Source organism: Gadus macrocephalus, chromosome 13 (assembly GCF_031168955.1).
Source record: "Gadus macrocephalus chromosome 13, ASM3116895v1".
NCBI lineage: Eukaryota > Metazoa > Chordata > Actinopteri > Gadiformes > Gadidae > Gadus > Gadus macrocephalus.
The window spans coordinates 16,882,936-16,901,396 of NC_082394.1; the positions used below are offsets into that span (position 1 = coordinate 16,882,936).

At 39.9% G+C, this 18,461-nt stretch overlaps 1 protein-coding gene across 1 annotated transcript in view; it reads right to left on the bottom strand.

Annotated features, from left to right (window-relative positions):
- Positions 1-9,271: 9,271 nt before the first annotated feature.
- slc6a14 (solute carrier family 6 member 14) overlaps positions 9,272-18,461 on the bottom strand; it is a 10,334-nt gene continuing 1,144 nt past the window's right edge. Inside the window, exons 2-15 of the mRNA XM_060070011.1 lie at positions 14,308-14,467; positions 14,025-14,156; positions 13,624-13,779; positions 13,268-13,370; positions 13,020-13,152; positions 12,334-12,474; positions 12,086-12,221; positions 11,787-11,879; positions 11,560-11,685; positions 11,250-11,368; positions 10,888-10,987; positions 10,678-10,787; positions 9,913-10,080; positions 9,272-9,705 (exon numbers count right to left, since the gene is read on the bottom strand). Of these exons, the coding sequence (XP_059925994.1) occupies positions 9,562-9,705; positions 9,913-10,080; positions 10,678-10,787; positions 10,888-10,987; positions 11,250-11,368; positions 11,560-11,685; positions 11,787-11,879; positions 12,086-12,221; positions 12,334-12,474; positions 13,020-13,152; positions 13,268-13,370; positions 13,624-13,779; positions 14,025-14,156; positions 14,308-14,467 (1,821 nt within the window). The 3' untranslated portion in view covers positions 9,272-9,561. The remainder of the gene's footprint in view (positions 9,706-9,912; positions 10,081-10,677; positions 10,788-10,887; positions 10,988-11,249; positions 11,369-11,559; positions 11,686-11,786; positions 11,880-12,085; positions 12,222-12,333; positions 12,475-13,019; positions 13,153-13,267; positions 13,371-13,623; positions 13,780-14,024; positions 14,157-14,307; positions 14,468-18,461) is intronic.

Consider the following 18,461-nt stretch of genomic DNA (forward strand, 5'->3'; position numbering starts at 1 on the left):
TGGGTGTTTAATTATTCAGCTTGTGTTTATGTACAATAAAATATGACACTTTCATTAAAGGGCAGTGACTTTATTTGGATTATTTGCTTTGTGGAGCATATTGTGGTGCCTTTAATGCATACTTTTTATAATATAAATATTTTTAATGATTATTGTTGTTTTTATTATCATTAAGTTCAATTCAAACTTTTCAAGAAACAGTAGGTAAAAGTAGAATTATTATCTATCCTTTAATAACAAGGTCTTATTATCATATTATCCTCAAAGATTAATTATTTCGACATTTGTCAAGTTCACATAAAAAGTTGAAAATAGTTGAAAAGGAATAGTTTCGGATCGTCTACACATGCTGTAGAAAGAATATAAGAGTATTCTAAATCAAATAAGGGTTTGGTTTATTTGGTTAACTTGGGATTCGAACCACTTCCTCTGGGAGACGCTCCTACTCGACAAAGAGTTCTTCACCGAACCGCGGCATTTTCGTTCTCTCTTCCGATTGGCTAGTCAGCGTTCTATGGCTATACGCGGCTGGCCTTGCCTTGTCCAACTAATTTCAGGTTACTTAAAGTAGAAGAGCACTTTTCCTGATTACTTGATACCTTTGAAGATAGATGCGAAACAAGGATTGAGCAGAGCAGCCGTCTCACGGAAATACGTGACGCTGTCACGTCATTTAATCTATTCATTCGTGATCTGGGACACGTAATTTAAAAACTTCGTGCCAAAAGCACAAATTTCTAACAATATGACAGCTTTTGGCCACCCGTTTCTACTTTCACCATTGATATCTATTAGTGAATTCACGGATATATTTAATGCAGGTGCACTGCTCTGTAGGCAAACCGCGACGGAAAGAAAGGTAGCTGCTTCATGTCTTCTTTTTAGAATGAGTTTGAGATTTGTGCTTTTAGCACGAAAAAATTCAAATTACGTTTCCCAGATCGCGAATGAATAGATTAAATGACGTGATGTGAATGTCACGTATTTCCGTGAGACTGGTTTGGAGCAGCAGACAGATGCAGAAGTGAAAATGTATACATATCCATACGTGTGAAACTGTTAAACTGTATACATCTCCATAATTTAAAAAAGAGTGTTGCTCTGTGTATTTCCACCCTATATTTTCAATTGATGTTTTGTGTTAATCTGTGCGAAATAAACAAACTGGGAGCATTCTCTATCCACTGTTTCCCACGGGCAATAGCCTTCTTGGAGTTAGTTTTTACCGTTTGCAAATGAGGTGGACCTGAGTGATGTGGCTGCAGAAAAGGGTACATGAAATAACAGCCAGACAGGAAACATTAAAATGTAATATTTGAAATATATATATATTGATAATGTATCTTTTAAATATGCACTTGTTAACCACAAAAAAAGACACAAACCTTTCCTGTGATCTCCTTACATATACTGTAGTCTCCAACATGGTTGCCTGTGCTGCATGGGGATGCTCCAATTGCCCTTTTTTTTGGGGCCCCTGATTGGCCCGGGCCCGTACGCGCCCGCATACCCTGCTTACCGATAGTTACGCCACTGTGTCTCATCAGAGACTGCAGACGTGTCAATGTATCAATTCGTCAGATTCAAATGCTCTCATGGCCTCTCAATGCACGTAATTTGCACGTAAGGCCCAAACCACACCTACAGGTAATTAGGCTACTTCAGACCAACCCTTTTTAGATTTGCGCCGGGCGCAAGAGTCATTTTTCGCACCGGGAAAACTAGCGACATCGCCGTAGAACCGCCCACAACGCTACTTGCGCTTGGCGCTTCTCACTTGCGTTTCAGACCGTTAAAATAGGGCCCATGGTGTTACACAGCTACAATGCTTTTGACATAAACCGGTACCAAAAAGAGTCACAATTCCACGTTACAATTCCTGCAGACATGTTGCTGCTCGCGGACTTCATGCTCGCATAGAACGACCACTGCTGATCATACCCGCAAAAGAGACTTTGCCCCCCTAATATATGTGGTGCCGCCCCTGCCCTCAACCCTCTGAAGGTCTCTTCTCCCTCTCCCTCACTGCTTATTCAATATAACTGAACCTCCCTCTCTCGCCAATAACTCATATTATGAGTTATTATGGAGCTTTGACCTATTGGATATGCAGGCCTACGTTAGATAGGCGATACCTAAATCTAAATTAAAAAAGGGTACTTATTCATCACCATTATCCCATATGTTGCTGAGAAGATAAACCCTACAAATCGAAATATGTAGAAGTACAAGATGATGAGCCAGTTGTGGCTCTATGCTCACAAGTGTAGTCATGCTAGTATGATTGGTTGAATCAAAACTATAACAGATAGGTCTAGAATAGTCAAGTAGGCCTAATAAGGTACTTGAGTAGCCTAAATGTACCCCTGTGCCAAAAAAAATAGAAAGCTTTAGATTTATGTAAACAGAACACACAAAAATAGCTGGATACGCAAGTCTAGTGAATTAGGCCAATTCATTACAGCAATACAGCGCAGGTGTTTTGCCTACCTGGTCGGCAACAGCATGATTTCTGAGAACTAAATCCCAAGAATACTAGAGTCCCTTTTCCCCATTTATTTGAAACTTTTTTATATTTGGTTTGCGTTCATACCGACGGGGGCTATTTAAAGTTTCACACTCGACCAATGGTCACCCAGAATTGAGAGCGACCAATGGCTACGCTGTTCCATATTGGGGCGTAACGCGGGAAGACGTCATCCCGTTTCTGAAATGAGCATTTGCTTAACCGTCACCATGTTTTAAATTGATTGATATCAGCAACAATGATTGACCTGTTTGGGTTAAAAAATATACATGAATTAGAGAAGGGGAGTTACGTTTACAAAAGAGCCTTAAAAAATAAATAAGTTGCAAAAACAAAATAACAGAAGTCAGTTATTAAAGAGCTCAAAAGCAATCTTATATAGGTTGTATTTAGGCTTGTTTGTCACTACAGCTAACTATTCAGATGATGTTATTAGAGGAAGGGTTGAGTCATCCCAGTAGCAGACAGGGACGCGGGAAGTGGGGGTGCTTAGGGTGCTGCAGCACCCCCCCCCCTGGCGGCCTCTGGCTGTAACTGCAAGTGAGAAGGTTTTATGAACAAATCAATACTTTTTTTTTTTTTTTTATAATTTTATCATACAACATGATTTTTCATTTAATTATTGACATCCACCCTTTTTATGATATTTATCATATTATCATTTCATTTTATTTAGAACATTGTCTGAGTAGGCTGACGTAGGCTATGACGCACAACGCAGAACTGTCGATAGCTGAATATCGTACTATGCTGATTTTACATAAGCATGTTGGTGTTCAACATCTGTTGTAGTGAACATTCTAAAACTGGTGTAAAATGTTGCTGCCATATCAATAGACACGTTGAATGTTATCGTTATGATTCTGGAATCCTGCACGTAAACTGGTTGGCAAAAAAAGAGCAAAGACGGACGGTTCACTTGACGGAGAAACCGTCACTTTCCTCATATCAGACAACTCGTAGGTCTGGATGAAAATAAAGGCTTTATTTTATTGTCACTCTCCTTTTAAACCTTTAGAAATAACCTCCTAAATCCTTGTTATAACGCTGTGTATAATCCCGGACCGCAACAGCTTGTCGGCATGTTGTTAGTGTGTGAAATTCAGCACAGTATCAGCCGAGTTGACTCTAATTTCCACATTGTTTACTTGCTGACGTTTGTGAATAACAGTGGCTAGTTGGCAGAACTCTTTTTACACACCAGTAGAGTGTTTATCAGAGCGGAGCCCTGAATGTTGCGCTGCATTTATTATGACGTCATTATATAGACTCTCTCTCAGAACCCCCCCCCCCCCCCCCCCTTGGACTGACTTCCCGCGTCCCTGGTGTTACCCCCTATGTTTTATTCGATACTTTTCAACAGTGTTACCCCTTATGGGTTTTTCATGACCACAGATAAAAAACGACAGTTTTTTTTTACAATTCATTTGATAAAAACGACAGTGTTACCCCTTGTGTTTTTTTCATGACGACCGATAAAAAACAACAGTGTTACCCCTTATGTTTTTATTCATGACGACCAATAAAAAACGACAGTGTTACCCCCTTTATGTTTTTATTCATGATGACCAATAAAAAACAACAGTGTTACCCCTTATGTTTTTATTCATGACGACCAATAAAAAACAACAGTGTTACCCCTTATGTTTTTTTTCATGACGACCAATAAAAAAAGGAACAGTGTTACCCCTTATGTTTTTTTTCATGACGACCAATAAAAAAAGGAACAGTGTTACCCCTTATGGTTTTTTTCGTGACTACCAAAGAAAAACGACAGTGTCACCCCTCATGTTTCATTGGATAAAAACGACAGTGTTACACTGTCGTTTTTTATGGGTCGTCATGAAAAAAAACATAAGGGGTAACACTGTCGTTTTTTATTGGTCGTCATGAAAAAAAACGACAGTGTTACCCCTTGTTTTTTTCTTGATGACTGATAAAAAACGACAGTGTTACCCCTTATGTTTTTTTTCATGACGACCAATAAAAAACAACAGTGTTACCCCTTATGTTTTCTTTCATGACGACCAATAAAAAACAACAGTGTTACCCCTTAAGTTTCCTTTCATGACGACCAATAAAAAACAACATTGTTACCCCTTATGTTTCATTTGATAAAAACGACAGTGTTACCCCTCATGTTTCATTTGATAAAAACGACAGTGTTTTCATGACGACCAAAGAAAAACAACAGTGTCACCCCCTATGTTTTATTTGATAAATATCAACAGTGTTTTTCCCTTATATTTATTTTATGACGGTCGATAAAAAACGACAGTTACCCCTCGTGTTTTTTCCATGTTGACCAATAAAAAATGACAGTGGCACCCCTGTCTACGTTTTTGCAGGGATCGGAACATAAGCTGTTTAGAGTGTTAACCTCCGAACTTAACAATGCACCGTCAAGACACCGGTTAAAGTCATCACAAAGGTTATACTTGACTTTATAATTCGCATGAAATAGAGAAAATAAACTTCCAACAGAGGTCATCAACCGGACTTGAACCCCGGTGTCCAGGGGGTTAGGCAGAGTACAGCCCACTGCACCACTGAGGCGATGACAATACACTATAATCAATCATCAATAAAGAGGTTATACATGACATTAAAATGTATGTGTGTATTTCTATTATTTCCCTTATGTTTTTTTTGGTCGTCATGAAAAAAAACACTGTTACCCCCCTTATGTTTTTTTTCATGACGACCAATAAAAAACAACAATGTTACCCCTTATGTTTTTTTTCATGACGACCAATAAAAAAACGAACAGTGTTACCCCTTATGTTTTTTTTCATGACGACCAATAAAAAAACGACAGTGTCACCCCTCATGTTTCATTTGATAAAAACGACAGTGTTACACTGTCGTTTATTATTGGCCGTCATGAAAAAAAACATAAGGGGTAACACTGTCGTTTTTATTGGTCGTCATTAAAAAAAACATAAGGGGTAAGACTGCTGTTTTTTATTGGACGTCATGAAATAAACATAAGGGGTAACACTGTCGATATTTATCAAAAAAAAAACATAGGGGGTAACACTGTTGTTTTTCTTTGGTCGTCATGAAAAAAACCACAAGGGGTAACACTGTCGTTTTTTATTGGTCGTCATGAAAAAAAACGACAGTGTTACCCCTTGTTTTTTTCATGATGACTGATAAAAAACGACAGTGTTACCCCTTATATTTTATTTGACAAAGACAACAGTGTTACTCCTTATGTTTTTTTTCATGACGACCAATAAAAAACAACAGTGTTACCCCTTATGTTTTCTTTCATGACGACCAATAAAAAACAACAGTGTTACCCCTTATGGTTTTTTTCATGACGACCAAAGAAAAACGACAGTGTTACCCCTTATGTTTCATTTGATAAAAACGACAGTGTTACCCCTCATGTTTCATTTGATAAAAACGACAGTGTTACCCCTTGTGTTTTATTTGATAAATATCGACAGTGTTTTCCCCTTATATTTATTTCATGACGGCCGATAAAAAACGACAGAGTTACCCCTCATGTTTTTTCCATGTTGACTAATAAAAAACGACAGCGGCACACCGGTCGACGTTTTTGCTCGGATCGGAACATGAGCTGTTTAGAGTGTTAACCTCCGAACTGAACAATGCACCAGCAAGACACCGGTTAAAGTCATCACAAAGGTTATACTTGACTTTTTAATTCGCATGAAATAGAGAAAAGAAACTTCCAACAGAGGTCATCAACCGGACTTGAACCCCGGTCTCGAGGGGGTTAGGCAGAGTGCACCCCACTGCACCACTGAGGCGATGACATTACACAAAAATCAATCATCAATAAAGAGGATATACCTGACATTAAAATGTATGTGTGTATTTCTATTATTTCCCTAATGTTTTTTTTTCAAGACGACAAATAATAAACAACAGTGTTACCCCTTATGTTTTTTTTCATGACGACCAAAAAAAACAACAGTGTTACCCCTTATGTTTTTTTTCATGACGACCAAAAAAAACAACAGTGTTACCCCCCTTATGTTTTTTTTCATGACGACCAATAAAAAACAACAATGTTACCCCTTATGGTTTTTTTCATGACGACCAATAAAAAAAGGAACAGTGTTACCCCTTATGTTTTTTTTCATGACGACCAATAAAAAAAGGAACAGTGTTACCCCTTATGGTTTTTTTCGTGACTACCAAAGAAAAACGACAGTGTCACCCCTCATGTTTCATTTGATAAAAACGACAGTGTTACACTGTCGTTTTTTATTGGCCGTCATGAAAAAAAACATAAGGGGTAACACTGTCGTTTTTATTGGTCGTCATGAAAAAAAACATAAGGGGTAAGACTGCTGTTTTTTATTGGTCGTCATGAAATAAACATAAGGGGTAACACTGTCGATATTTATCAAATAAAACATAGGGGGTAACACTGTTGTTTTTCTTTGGTCGTCATGAAAAAAACCACAAGGGGTAACACTGTCGTTTTTTATTGGTCGTCATGAAAAAAAACGACAGTGTTACCCCTTGTTTTTTTCATGATGACTGATAAAAAACGACAGTGTTACCCCTTATGTTTTTTTTCGTGACTACCAAAGAAAAATGACGGTGTCACCCCTCATGTTTCATTTGATAAAAACGACAGTGTTACACTGTCGTTTTTATTGGTCATCATGAAAAAAAACATAAGGGGTAAGACTGCTGTTTTTTATTGGTCGTCATGAAATAAACATAAGGGGTAACACTGTCGATATTTATCAAATAAAACATAGGGGGTAACACTGTTGTTTTTCTTTTGTCGTCATGAAAAAAACCACAAGGGGTAACACTGTCGTTTTTTATTGGTCGTCATGAAAAAAAACGACAGTGTTACCCCTTGTTTTTTTCATGATGACTGATAAAAAACGACAGTGTTACCCCTTATGTTTTTTTTCATGACGACCAATAAAAAACAACAGTGTTACCCCTTATGTTTTCTTTCATGACGACCAATAAAAAACAACAGTGTTACCCCTTATGGTTTTTTTCATGACGACCAAAGAAAAACAACAGTGTCACCCCCTATGTTTTATTTGATAAATATCGACAGTGTTTTCCCCTTATATTTATTTCATGACGGCCGATAAAAAACGACAGTTTCCTCTCGTGTTTTTTCCATGTTGACCAATAAAAAACAACAGTGGCACCCCTGTCGACGTTGTTAACCTCCAAACTTAACAATGCACCATCAAGACACCGGTTAAAGTCATCACAAAGGTTATACTTGAATTTATAATTCGCATGAAATAGAGATAAGAAACTTCCAACAGAGGTCAACAACCGGACTTGAACCCCGGTCTCCAGGGGGTTAGGCAGAGTGCACCCCACTGCACCACTGAGGCGATGACAAAAAACAATATTCAATCATCATTAAAGAGGATATACATGACATTAAAATGTAAGTGTGTATTTCTATTATTTCCCTTATTTTTTTTTCAAGACGACAAATAATAAACAACAGTGTTACCCCTTATGTTTTTTTTCATGACGACCAAAAAAACCAACTGTTACCCCCTTTATGTTTTTTTTCGTGACGACCAATCAAAAACAACAGTGTTACCCCTTATGTTTTTTTTCATGACGACCAATAAAAGACAACAGTGTTACCCCTTACGTTTTTTTTCATGACGACCAATAAAAAACAACAGTGTTACCCCTTATGTTTTTTTTCATGACGACCAATAAAAAACAACAGTGTTACCCAGGGACGCGGGAAGTGGGGGTGCTTAGGGTGCTGCAGCGGCCCCTGGCTGTAACTGCAAGTGAGAAAGTTTTCTGCTTTTTTTTTGTTGTATAATTTTATCATACAACATGATTTTTCATTAAATTATTGACATCCACCCTTTTTATGATATTTATCATATTATTGGTACTATGCTGATTTTACATAAGCATGTTGGTGTTCAACATCTGTTGTAGTGAACATTCTAAAACTGGTGTAAAATGTTGCTGCCATATTAATAGACACGTTGAATGTTATCGTTTTGATTCTGGAATCCCGCACGTAAACTTTTTGGCAAAAAAAGAGCAAAGACGGGCGGTTCACTTGACGGAGAAATCGTCACCTTCCTCATATCAGACAACTCGTAAGTCTGGATGAAAATTAAGGCTTTCTATTATTGTCACTTTCCTTTGTAAACCTTTAGAAATAACCTCCTGAATCCTTGTTATAACGCTGTGTATAATCCCGGACCGCAACAGCTTGTCGGCATGTTGTTAGTGTGTGAAATTCAGCCCAGTATCAGCCGAGTTGACTCTAATTTCCACATTGTTTATTTGCTAACGTTTGCGAATAACAGTGGCTAGTTGGCAGAACTCTTTTTACACACCAGTAGAGTGTTTATCAGAGCGGATCCCTGAATGTGACGTCACCCCTCATCTCGTCTCTGTAAACAACGGATGTTGCGCAGCATTTATTATGACGTCATTATATAGATTCTCTCTCAGCACCCCCCCCTCGGACTGACTTCCCGTGTCCCTGGTAGCAGACTACAAAGGAGGGTAAACGTCTAAGGCCTTCTCTATGCATACAATTCTTGCTGTGTTGAATGACCTGGTTTGGACACAACGTGTGATGTTGACAACTCATGTCAATTTCAGTATATCCTGTTAGGGTAATAGGGTTAGGGATACAGTATATTGGTTAGGGTTAGGGTAATAGCGGTAAACGCAGAAATCGTTTGTATGGGAGGAGATCCAGACCTTATCTGCAGAGAAAATGAAACATGAGGTTGCGAGAATCGTCTTTTATTAGTCTACTAGCCCCACAACAGAACCGCCAGTAATCTTTATTAAATAGAGAATTATGCAAATGTGATATATGATGTAAACGGTTACGGTAAGAAAATGGTTGGTTACATTATCAATTTATTGATTAAAAAGTGAAAATATAAACAAATCTTTGCATCTAAAGTGCTCATATTTTTAATGGAGGCAGCAAACCGAGTCATGCAACTTTTCACTAATAGCTGACAGGATATGCACAAACTAGCAAGCATAGACAAACAAATAAACAACAGTCATGAAAGGCAGCATGTGCGGCAGGATGGTTCGTCATCAACCACGTTTCCTGTGTGGAAGCGCTCTTGTGAATATCGTTCACCTCGGTGGACGTCCAGGTAGGGATGCCAATCCTCAGAGGGAGAGCACAACAACCTCAGTCTCTGTGGGCAGAAGCAGGATTCAAAGTGTGGACTGATCGTGGGCATGCACGCAAGTACACACATTCAAGCAAGAACCGATAATTGCAAAAACATTCTGTGCATTCACACTGACACAAACAAATGCATGCCCGCATGCATGCACACACGGACACATACACAGGCAGACACACAAAAAACAAACAGTGAAGAAGTGATAAACACACACACCTTCCTGAAACTTCCCTGTGCTCCTGCCAGTTTGTACAGGGCAGTGGCAGGGATCAGGACAATGCAGAAGACAGCCATGCACCAGCCAAGGTCCAAACCCCAGGCAGGGTACTCTACTGTTCCATAGGTGGGAGGTAAGGACATAGCCAGAGACAACACCAGGATTATCTAGACACAGAGGCAGCAAAGTCAGGGTCAGTGCATAAGGAATAAACCACGACAGGGTGGTTTATTCCATGTATACCATATTTACCAACAATAATTAGATATTAGTTAATTTCACCTATAACATTAATGTTCTTTTTATTGACTTAATCAGCTGAATAAAATTTAGTTCTGCAGCCCTTTGAGAATATTGTTTTGGAATTGTCAAAGGAAAATGTTAAAAGGTGTCAGGTTATGAAAAACAATGCACACCCTTGGAATGTTATTGACCAATCAAAGTATTTAACAATGCTCTGGTATAGGTTAACTTTACTAGTCCTTTCACTTACCAACCAAGTATTAACCAGAATTATTCACTGCCTAACAATCATTTAGCTTGAACTGAATATACTATGAATATACTGTATGCTAACTATTGGCCATTTTTTATTCCATAAAGAACAGACATCTTACATAAAGTATAACATATAAGCTGTCATGTGACACAGTGTAAACTGGAAAGTATGGTGCTAGTTCATCAGCCTTACGATTGACGGACACAATATTCTTTGTTTCCAGGGTTTGGGGTCATTTTCAGAGCGTATTTAGGAGTGCACTTACAAGTGTGACGAAGGGTGTGATGAAGTACCAACATAGTCTCCAATACAGCCAGAACCACACACTCTTAGTCCCGATCATCATCTCAATGTCTTTAATGAAGAGACGGCCACCTGAAACGACATCGTTAAAGACATGCAAATACAATCTTGTAAATGTGTGAATATCTCAAAGATTACGGAAAAAATATTCATATATATTTCACATATTTACCATAAACGTAGAATATGCCAAAAACTTCTAAAAACCCAATAACTAGCACGACCCAGCCAGCAACAAAGTGGTCTATTAGCGTCACCCAGTATATTCCTGCCTGTAAACACACATAAATACACAAACAAACACACACACACACACACACACACACACACACACACACACACACACACACACACACACACACACACACACACACACACACACACACACACACACACACACACACACACACACACACACACACACACACACACACACACACACACACACACACACACACACACATTGTGGTTAAGAACCTAAAGCTCAAAATGCAAAACAGCAGTAAAAGTGGTGAAATGTTTCAGAAGACGAACCTGTGTAACACATGGAAGTCCCAGCAGAAACATAAAGGCACATGTGACTATTGCGATTAATGCGCGTTTCTTTTCTATGTATTTAGGGAATGCATCATGCAGGCAGGTTGTTATCAGCTCTATAAATGGATATGGAAAGAATAGAGAGACATTGACAACACAAAAGAGAAAACAAAACGATGTACACATGACGTACAAACAAATAAAATAAGAATTTGCAAATTAATGCGAAAATATTTGGCTTATGATTATGCCTCGTGTAAACATTAATGCTGGGATTCCAAGAGGACAATGTCAATCTTAAACTCACCCATGCCAGCAAACTGACTGTCAAGACCCAAAGTGAAGAGCATTAAAAAGAACAAGATGGACCATAAAGGTGAAATTGGAAGGTTAGCCAGTGCAGCTGGATATACAATGAATGCCAGACCAAATCCTGGGCAAAGAGAGAGAAACCAATGAATGACGAGACTTGCAATGGCCAATGGTGATGACATTGTGTTACTGTGTAGAGTGCAATGAACAGCTCTGTCTCACCTTCCTTGGTCACCTCTTCAATAGGAATCCCATAGATGTGAGCCATGTACCCCAATATAGAAAAGATGGCAAAGCCAGCAAAAATGCTTGTGGCTATATGAAATGAAGATGTTGAAAGTAAGTTATGTAAGTTTTCATTCAAAGACAAATTATTGCCAAATGGAGATTATCTGCTGACTATGTGCGGGAGTCATTCAGTAATTACCCCTGCTTTACTCCTGATCATGTTTTTTTGCACATTTTCATTCATATTTTTCGTATCACAAGTTTGAATATACAACAGAATACTTTTCTCCTACCACAATTAATAATGCATATTAAAAAGGTGTCCATAACCAAGTTGTTCTGAAACTTGTTGTACGAGGACAATGCTGTGACTCCCCCGAATCCAACAGACAGTGAATAGAAGATCTGAGTGGCAGCATCCCTCCAAACCTATAACATACACACAGGTAGAATCAGGTGAGCAAAAGTTACAATTCCCGCGATATATATATATTGGTGTATTACCCAAGTGGCAGTTAAGAGAAGGAGGACCGGGTCTTACCTCTATCTCTGCTAATTTAGTCAGATTCGATTTCGAGCCAATGTAGAAATCGATTCCATCTTTGGCGCCCTCTAGTGTCAGACCCCTGATCAGCAGGATGGTAAGCACCACATAGGGGAATGTGGCTGTGAAGTACACAACCTAAGGGAAGCATGATATCAGAGCATGCAGAATACGACACTAAGCATTCAATGTAAATATTAAATATGAGTTAGACACCATATGCAAAGCCTGCATAACACAAGTAGCAATATCAGAGAGCTTTTCCAATAATGAGGTATTTTATGGGCTAGACCCTCTGGAAAAGCCTTCAGGCAACCGGTGCGTCTGGTTTGATGGTGAGTGTGGACAATACCTACATGTACATTTCTATACAAAATCAACGTTTCATGCCGATCAATCAAATGGAAGTTTGCCTAAGGTATAGGTCATTTTAATGTGTCACGACCGAGACTCATGGTCATTTGAAGGTTATACGGTAATTTCCAATATTGTTTTGGGTTCGAAATAATCTAGGATCCAGCATTCCTACTATGTTGCAGCAGTACTTCTGGGCGGAGACGGCACAGAGCTTGGGCCAGAAACCAAAAACCACAGGGGCTGGAGATACACCTTATTCTTGTCCCTACTCACAATGCAGATCTTTGCACCCGTGCTGACATTGCGTTGAATCAAAACATACTCACTTTTCCAGAAGACTTGATTCCTTTCAGCAGGACTGCAGCAATGATGATGGAGCTCAACAGCAGACAGAGGGCCAACTGCCAGACTATCGACCCCGTCTCACCAAGCCCACTGGATCGTTGCAGGACCACCTGACTGAATGGAAGGAGTGAGAGACGTTTATTCGATTAGATTTAGTTCTATAATGGAAATACGAAATTCGGATTCAGTATTAGTCCTTTGTAGTCGCATATATATGCTACACTCTTACTCCCAGTACTGCTCAGTGAGACTCGTGGTGATGTTGGAGGTAGTGCAGGAACGGTTTTCCCTGGTCCAGTTAGACACTGACATGCTGGTTACATTGACAGCCACTAGAGGGGGAAGAGATGGCCGGCAAATGAGTGAGTGAGGCTTTCAGTTACAATTAAAATGCTGTTCATATCTTCAGAGCATACATAATAAGTACATGTTTCATACATACAGATATATAAATAAAGGTGTTATTTGAAGAACAATTTAAGGAACACACAATCAATTTGCAGACACATCTTCATAAAATATGAGCTCTATTTCACTATTTCTGAATGGTATCAGGGTAGAAACAAAGTCTAACATAATGAGTACCATGTTGTGGGCTGGTGCAGTTCACACCATCCAAGACGTTAGTCCATGGGAGGGGATACTGGAAGGATGCAAATAAGTAATATAAAGTGTAGGAGAGGATGACCCCGTAGTATATGGAAACCATCACGTTCCCAATCAGCCCCGCCATGCCAACCCCTGGAGAAGAGGAGGGAGAATATGAACATCTGGCATGCTGAGACTTCAACAGACATTACAATGTGGCTTGTGTCGAAGGAGAAAGTCTTTCTAGCAAAGTAATTAACAAGGGGATGCTTTTTCTACATTTTATTCAGATACTGTTGTACCCTCGTGAAGATACCAAAAGGTCTATAGTGATCGATTGAATGATCTATTAATCTTAATTCTGCAGGTCATTCAGAGAAGGTAAGCATTGGGTTTACCCTGGAGCAGAGGCACTGCGCTCCATGTGTTAATGGGGCCCTGGCTGCAGAACTGCCCCAGAGCCGTCTCCAGAAAGTAGAGGGGGACCCCAAGACAGATCAACATGATAAAGTAGGGAATGAGGAAGGCCCCTACAATGAAAAACACAAAGAAGGGCCAACGATCACAGAGAAGAAAAAACCATGCGCAAAGCACAACAAAATACAACAAATACAACAAAATACATGTATTCATTTGTGCTATTCAGTTATTAGTCTAAAAGGAATAAGATAAAAAAAATACCTCCTCCATTCTTATACGCCAAATATGGAAACCTCCAGATGTTGCCGAGGCCAACAGCCATACCGATCATGGAGAGAAGATACTCCCTCTTATTGGTCCAATTGCCTCGCACAGTATTTTCATCCTCCTCTCTCTCACTGTCATCACTGCCAGAGATATCCTGTGAAGTGCAACAGAGATGCATATGCAAGTCAAACCTTGTTAATGTAATTAGTATTACTTTCATCATTATTCATAAGAATGAAATACTATCAATGTTATCCTAAGTTCTTGGCTCCGCAGTGCTGCTCGCCCGAGGCTAAGAGAGGATCATGAACTCTAGCAATGTCTGTGTATGCAACTCAATTTCCTGTCTCTTACTTCCTATCACTTCCCCTGTGCATGCAGCGAACAGAGCGAGAAGCATAAGAACATGACAAGAATAAAAATAACAAAGACAAGGAGAATAAATATTTTTTTCAAACAAAGTAATTGTCAAAGCAATATCCGAAAGATGTACATGTCTAGGGAACGGAAATCTCCCAGTGGCGTCTCTGGACCTATTCTAGGGGGCTTAAAGCAGTCTTTCTCAAGTTGTATCAAGCGGTCCGCAAGAGACCCCTAGTGGTTGACGAGTAGATTAAGATCCAGTTTTATACGTTTTTGGAGCTATACAGCTATTCAAATGAATAAAGGTTGAATAGTCCATCTGTCCATTGGGAAACGCCATATATTTGCGTCAAAGCTGATTTCCTCAGGGGTAAAAGTTGCTTAGGGCAGCAATAACATCCTCCTTTGCTGTGGTATTTTCTGCATAATTTCTTCAAGTTTAAGCCTCAACAAATCAGAGCAAACTGTAGCTGGGACATTGACCTTAAAAATGAAATTATTCCACTCTGAGTCTGTCCTGTCATTTTTGGGTTTTGGGAGAATGTGCAGATGGAGCTTCACCGTCCACACAGACACACTTGTGTTACACTTTATGTGTCTGGAAGGCCTAACCCTCAATCAGACGCGGGCATGAAATAAATCGCTGCTCAGGCGGAGCTGCCCCATGTGCCATAGCGTTATACTATGTGTCAGGGAAGCCTTACCCTCAGACAGGGTATCAAATGAATCACTGCTTAGACAGCGCTTCATTATCCACACACACTCGCGTTATAAGTGTCCGAAAAGCCACTTTCCCTTGCAAGCCTCATTTAACCGCTGCCCAGACGGAGCTCCACATCCTCCAGCAGAATATGTGCTGTGTTTGGACTGGTAGCGGGTGTTCACCTGAGTGGGGGGAATCATGCTCATCTACCTGACAATGACGCAGAGGCCGGGGTTTCAAAAACGGACTGTTCCATTAAAACTGTTCGAACAAAACTTCAGAACTAGGCAAAAAAAACAGGGGGACTATCCGATTGCAGATTCTATCCTCTACTAAAGTCGTAGTTAGTGAAAGGGCCAGGAATAAGACCTTTTCCATAGGTCAGTGACTCTCAAACTGTTCACAGGCTTTGTGATTATTATAATTTAGTCATGCAAATCTGCTGCAAAGGAACAGCATAGTGCATTTGTATTAATAACTCCATTTAGCGTAACATACTGTCGAAGTAGGCCTATTTGTTCTCGGATATTTGGGTAGTTAGGTGGTCTGTGAGGTTCTTTTGTCAGAAAAAGGTTGTCTTAAAAGTTTATTATGTAGCAATTTACACATAAAAATATCTAAGAACGACCAGACTCAACTTTGCTGATTTGTGTACCTACATTATCATAATTGTTTCCAACAATGTTCAAAGCCAGAGAGGACCACAGAGATTTTGGCAGGTCAAAATCCTGAATATCATCAATCATGAGTTCACCGATCAGTATGAGGGATGTGCGAAATACCAAATTTACTTATTTACCTACTTGTTTTGAAATGTGAGACACCCCCGGTTTAATGTGTTGTAGTTAGGCCACTTTTAAGGACAGGGTCCTTTGTAATTTGTGTAATTGTCTAGAGATATTGACCAAACAATTGCTCAATAGAGAATGAAAGCTGCCAGACAGCTTCGACTGGAAGTACTGCTTCTCGGTTGAATATCCAATATCTTTCCAAAACAAAAAATTTAACATTTTCAACTCCCCCGTCAGCTACCCCCACAAGGAGAATCTAATTCTGGAACCCTGAAATGTGTACGGTACCATTATGAACTTATAACAATGTTTACCATGTTCATGAAGTTATTTTTAGTGTGATTGTCTTGAGCACAGTACTGGGCTACCCCACATTGGTTTATCTAAGGCTCTTTGGGTACTCGACTCATCTAATGGTTAGCAAACGGAGAAGTTATGATCTGGTGTGGTACACTGCTTAATTTGCCCGGTTGATCGCAAAGGCTGTTCTGGTAGTTTGTGTGACATTCCAAAAAAAAAAAAGAAGTTGTTTCGAGACCTTGATTTACTCAAGACATTCGATACATTTATGTGCTATCCATTTAGGGAAAATGTTGAGGTTTATTTACTGCAAATTTTCAGCGCTGTTTCACCTGAACCAGCTGCAGTGGAGGATGAGATTTTGATAGTTAAAGCTGATATCGAGCTTAAGTCCAGGGCTCAGCGACCATTTTGGAACTTACTCACAAAGGAATTAATTATTTGGCTTTACTTATTTATGCCAGTCAGCCTTTTCCCACATGAAGATTATTAAGTCTAAATACCGTTCCACCATGACTGATGGTAATTTGGAATCCTGCTTGAGACTAGATACCAGCAGCAACTCTCCGGACTATGCAACCTTGGATGACTCCATTCAGTGCAAATCATCAAAATACAGAAAAATAAATATTTGTTTGCATCTTTTAATGTAGGTATATCTTTTTGACCTGGATGTTTTGAAAGTAGCTTGGCACCCCTGTCCCATAGCCTCTCTTTGTTGAACAATTGGCAGGTTGTGATACCTGGGTGAGGTAGGCCCTGTGAGGTCTGTTGTTGGACTGTAAGTCAAACAAAGGGCCATTTGGGGCTAGAACAAAACCCTTAGTTACTCCATTGATTAATTCATTTAAGAACAATACGGTACATAAGAGCCAGAGGTCTGGCAGAGAGGAGGATGAGATGAAGGTGAATCCACATACATGGTTCGATCAACTCCTCTAGAGTAATGGGGGAATAGAGACAGATTTTTGGCCGAAATCAACTAAAAGTGGGGGTCAGAGAGGGGGATCTAGCTGGGACAGGTGTGAGGGCAGGGAGAAGGTTTTAAATTAACTGTTTGGCCAGGGAGAAGGTTTCATCAACTTACAGTGGGAGACAGAGGTCAGAGACAGAGGTCAGAGACAGAGGTCAGAGACAGAGGTTAGAGACAGGGGTCAGAGACAGAGGTCAGAGACAGAGGTCAGAGACAGGGGTCAGAGACAGGGGTCAGAGACAGGGGTCAGAGACAGAGGTCAGAGACAGGGGTCAGAGACAGGGGTCAGAGACAGAGGTCAGAGACAGGGGTCAGAGACAGGGGTCAGAGACAGAGGTCAGAGACAGAGGTCAGAGACAGGGGTCAGAGACAGAGGTCAGAGACAGGGGTCAGAGACAGAGGTCAGAGACAGAGGTCAGAGACAGGGGTCAGAGACAGGGGTCAGAGACAGAGGTCAGAGACAGAGGTCAGAGACAGAGGTCTGGCAGGGCGGGGGATGAGGGGGCAGCCGTAGCTCAGGAGGTAGAACAGGTAGACTCGGAAGGTTGCTAATTTGATCCCTGCATCCTCCTAGCTGACTGTAAATAAATATATGTATATATTTTTTAAGCAAGTCCTGTAAGTGTGTAAAAGTGACTGTGTAATTCATTTTACCAGACAAAGGCGGGCATTATGTATTTGTGGATTGTGTAATATCTGTGTGATTAACATTTTACGAGTCACAAGTAAAACATTTACATTTGTGGATCGCTATATCCATGGTGATATCATTTTACGAGGCAAAAATACTGAATATTTGTGTATTGCGCTACACAAAACGCAATTCGTCTACTGTGGGTTGCGCATAATAAAGTCCAATAAAAAACCCTATATCCTCATCATTCATTGGTTGTCTTGCTTCCTATGGAATCAAATTAGGGTCAAAGTATTGTAACTGTGCCTTATTAAAGAGTCCAATATTATGTTCATCTGGCTATTCAGGTGTAAGCGTCCAATGTGGGACAAAAGTTTAGTACAT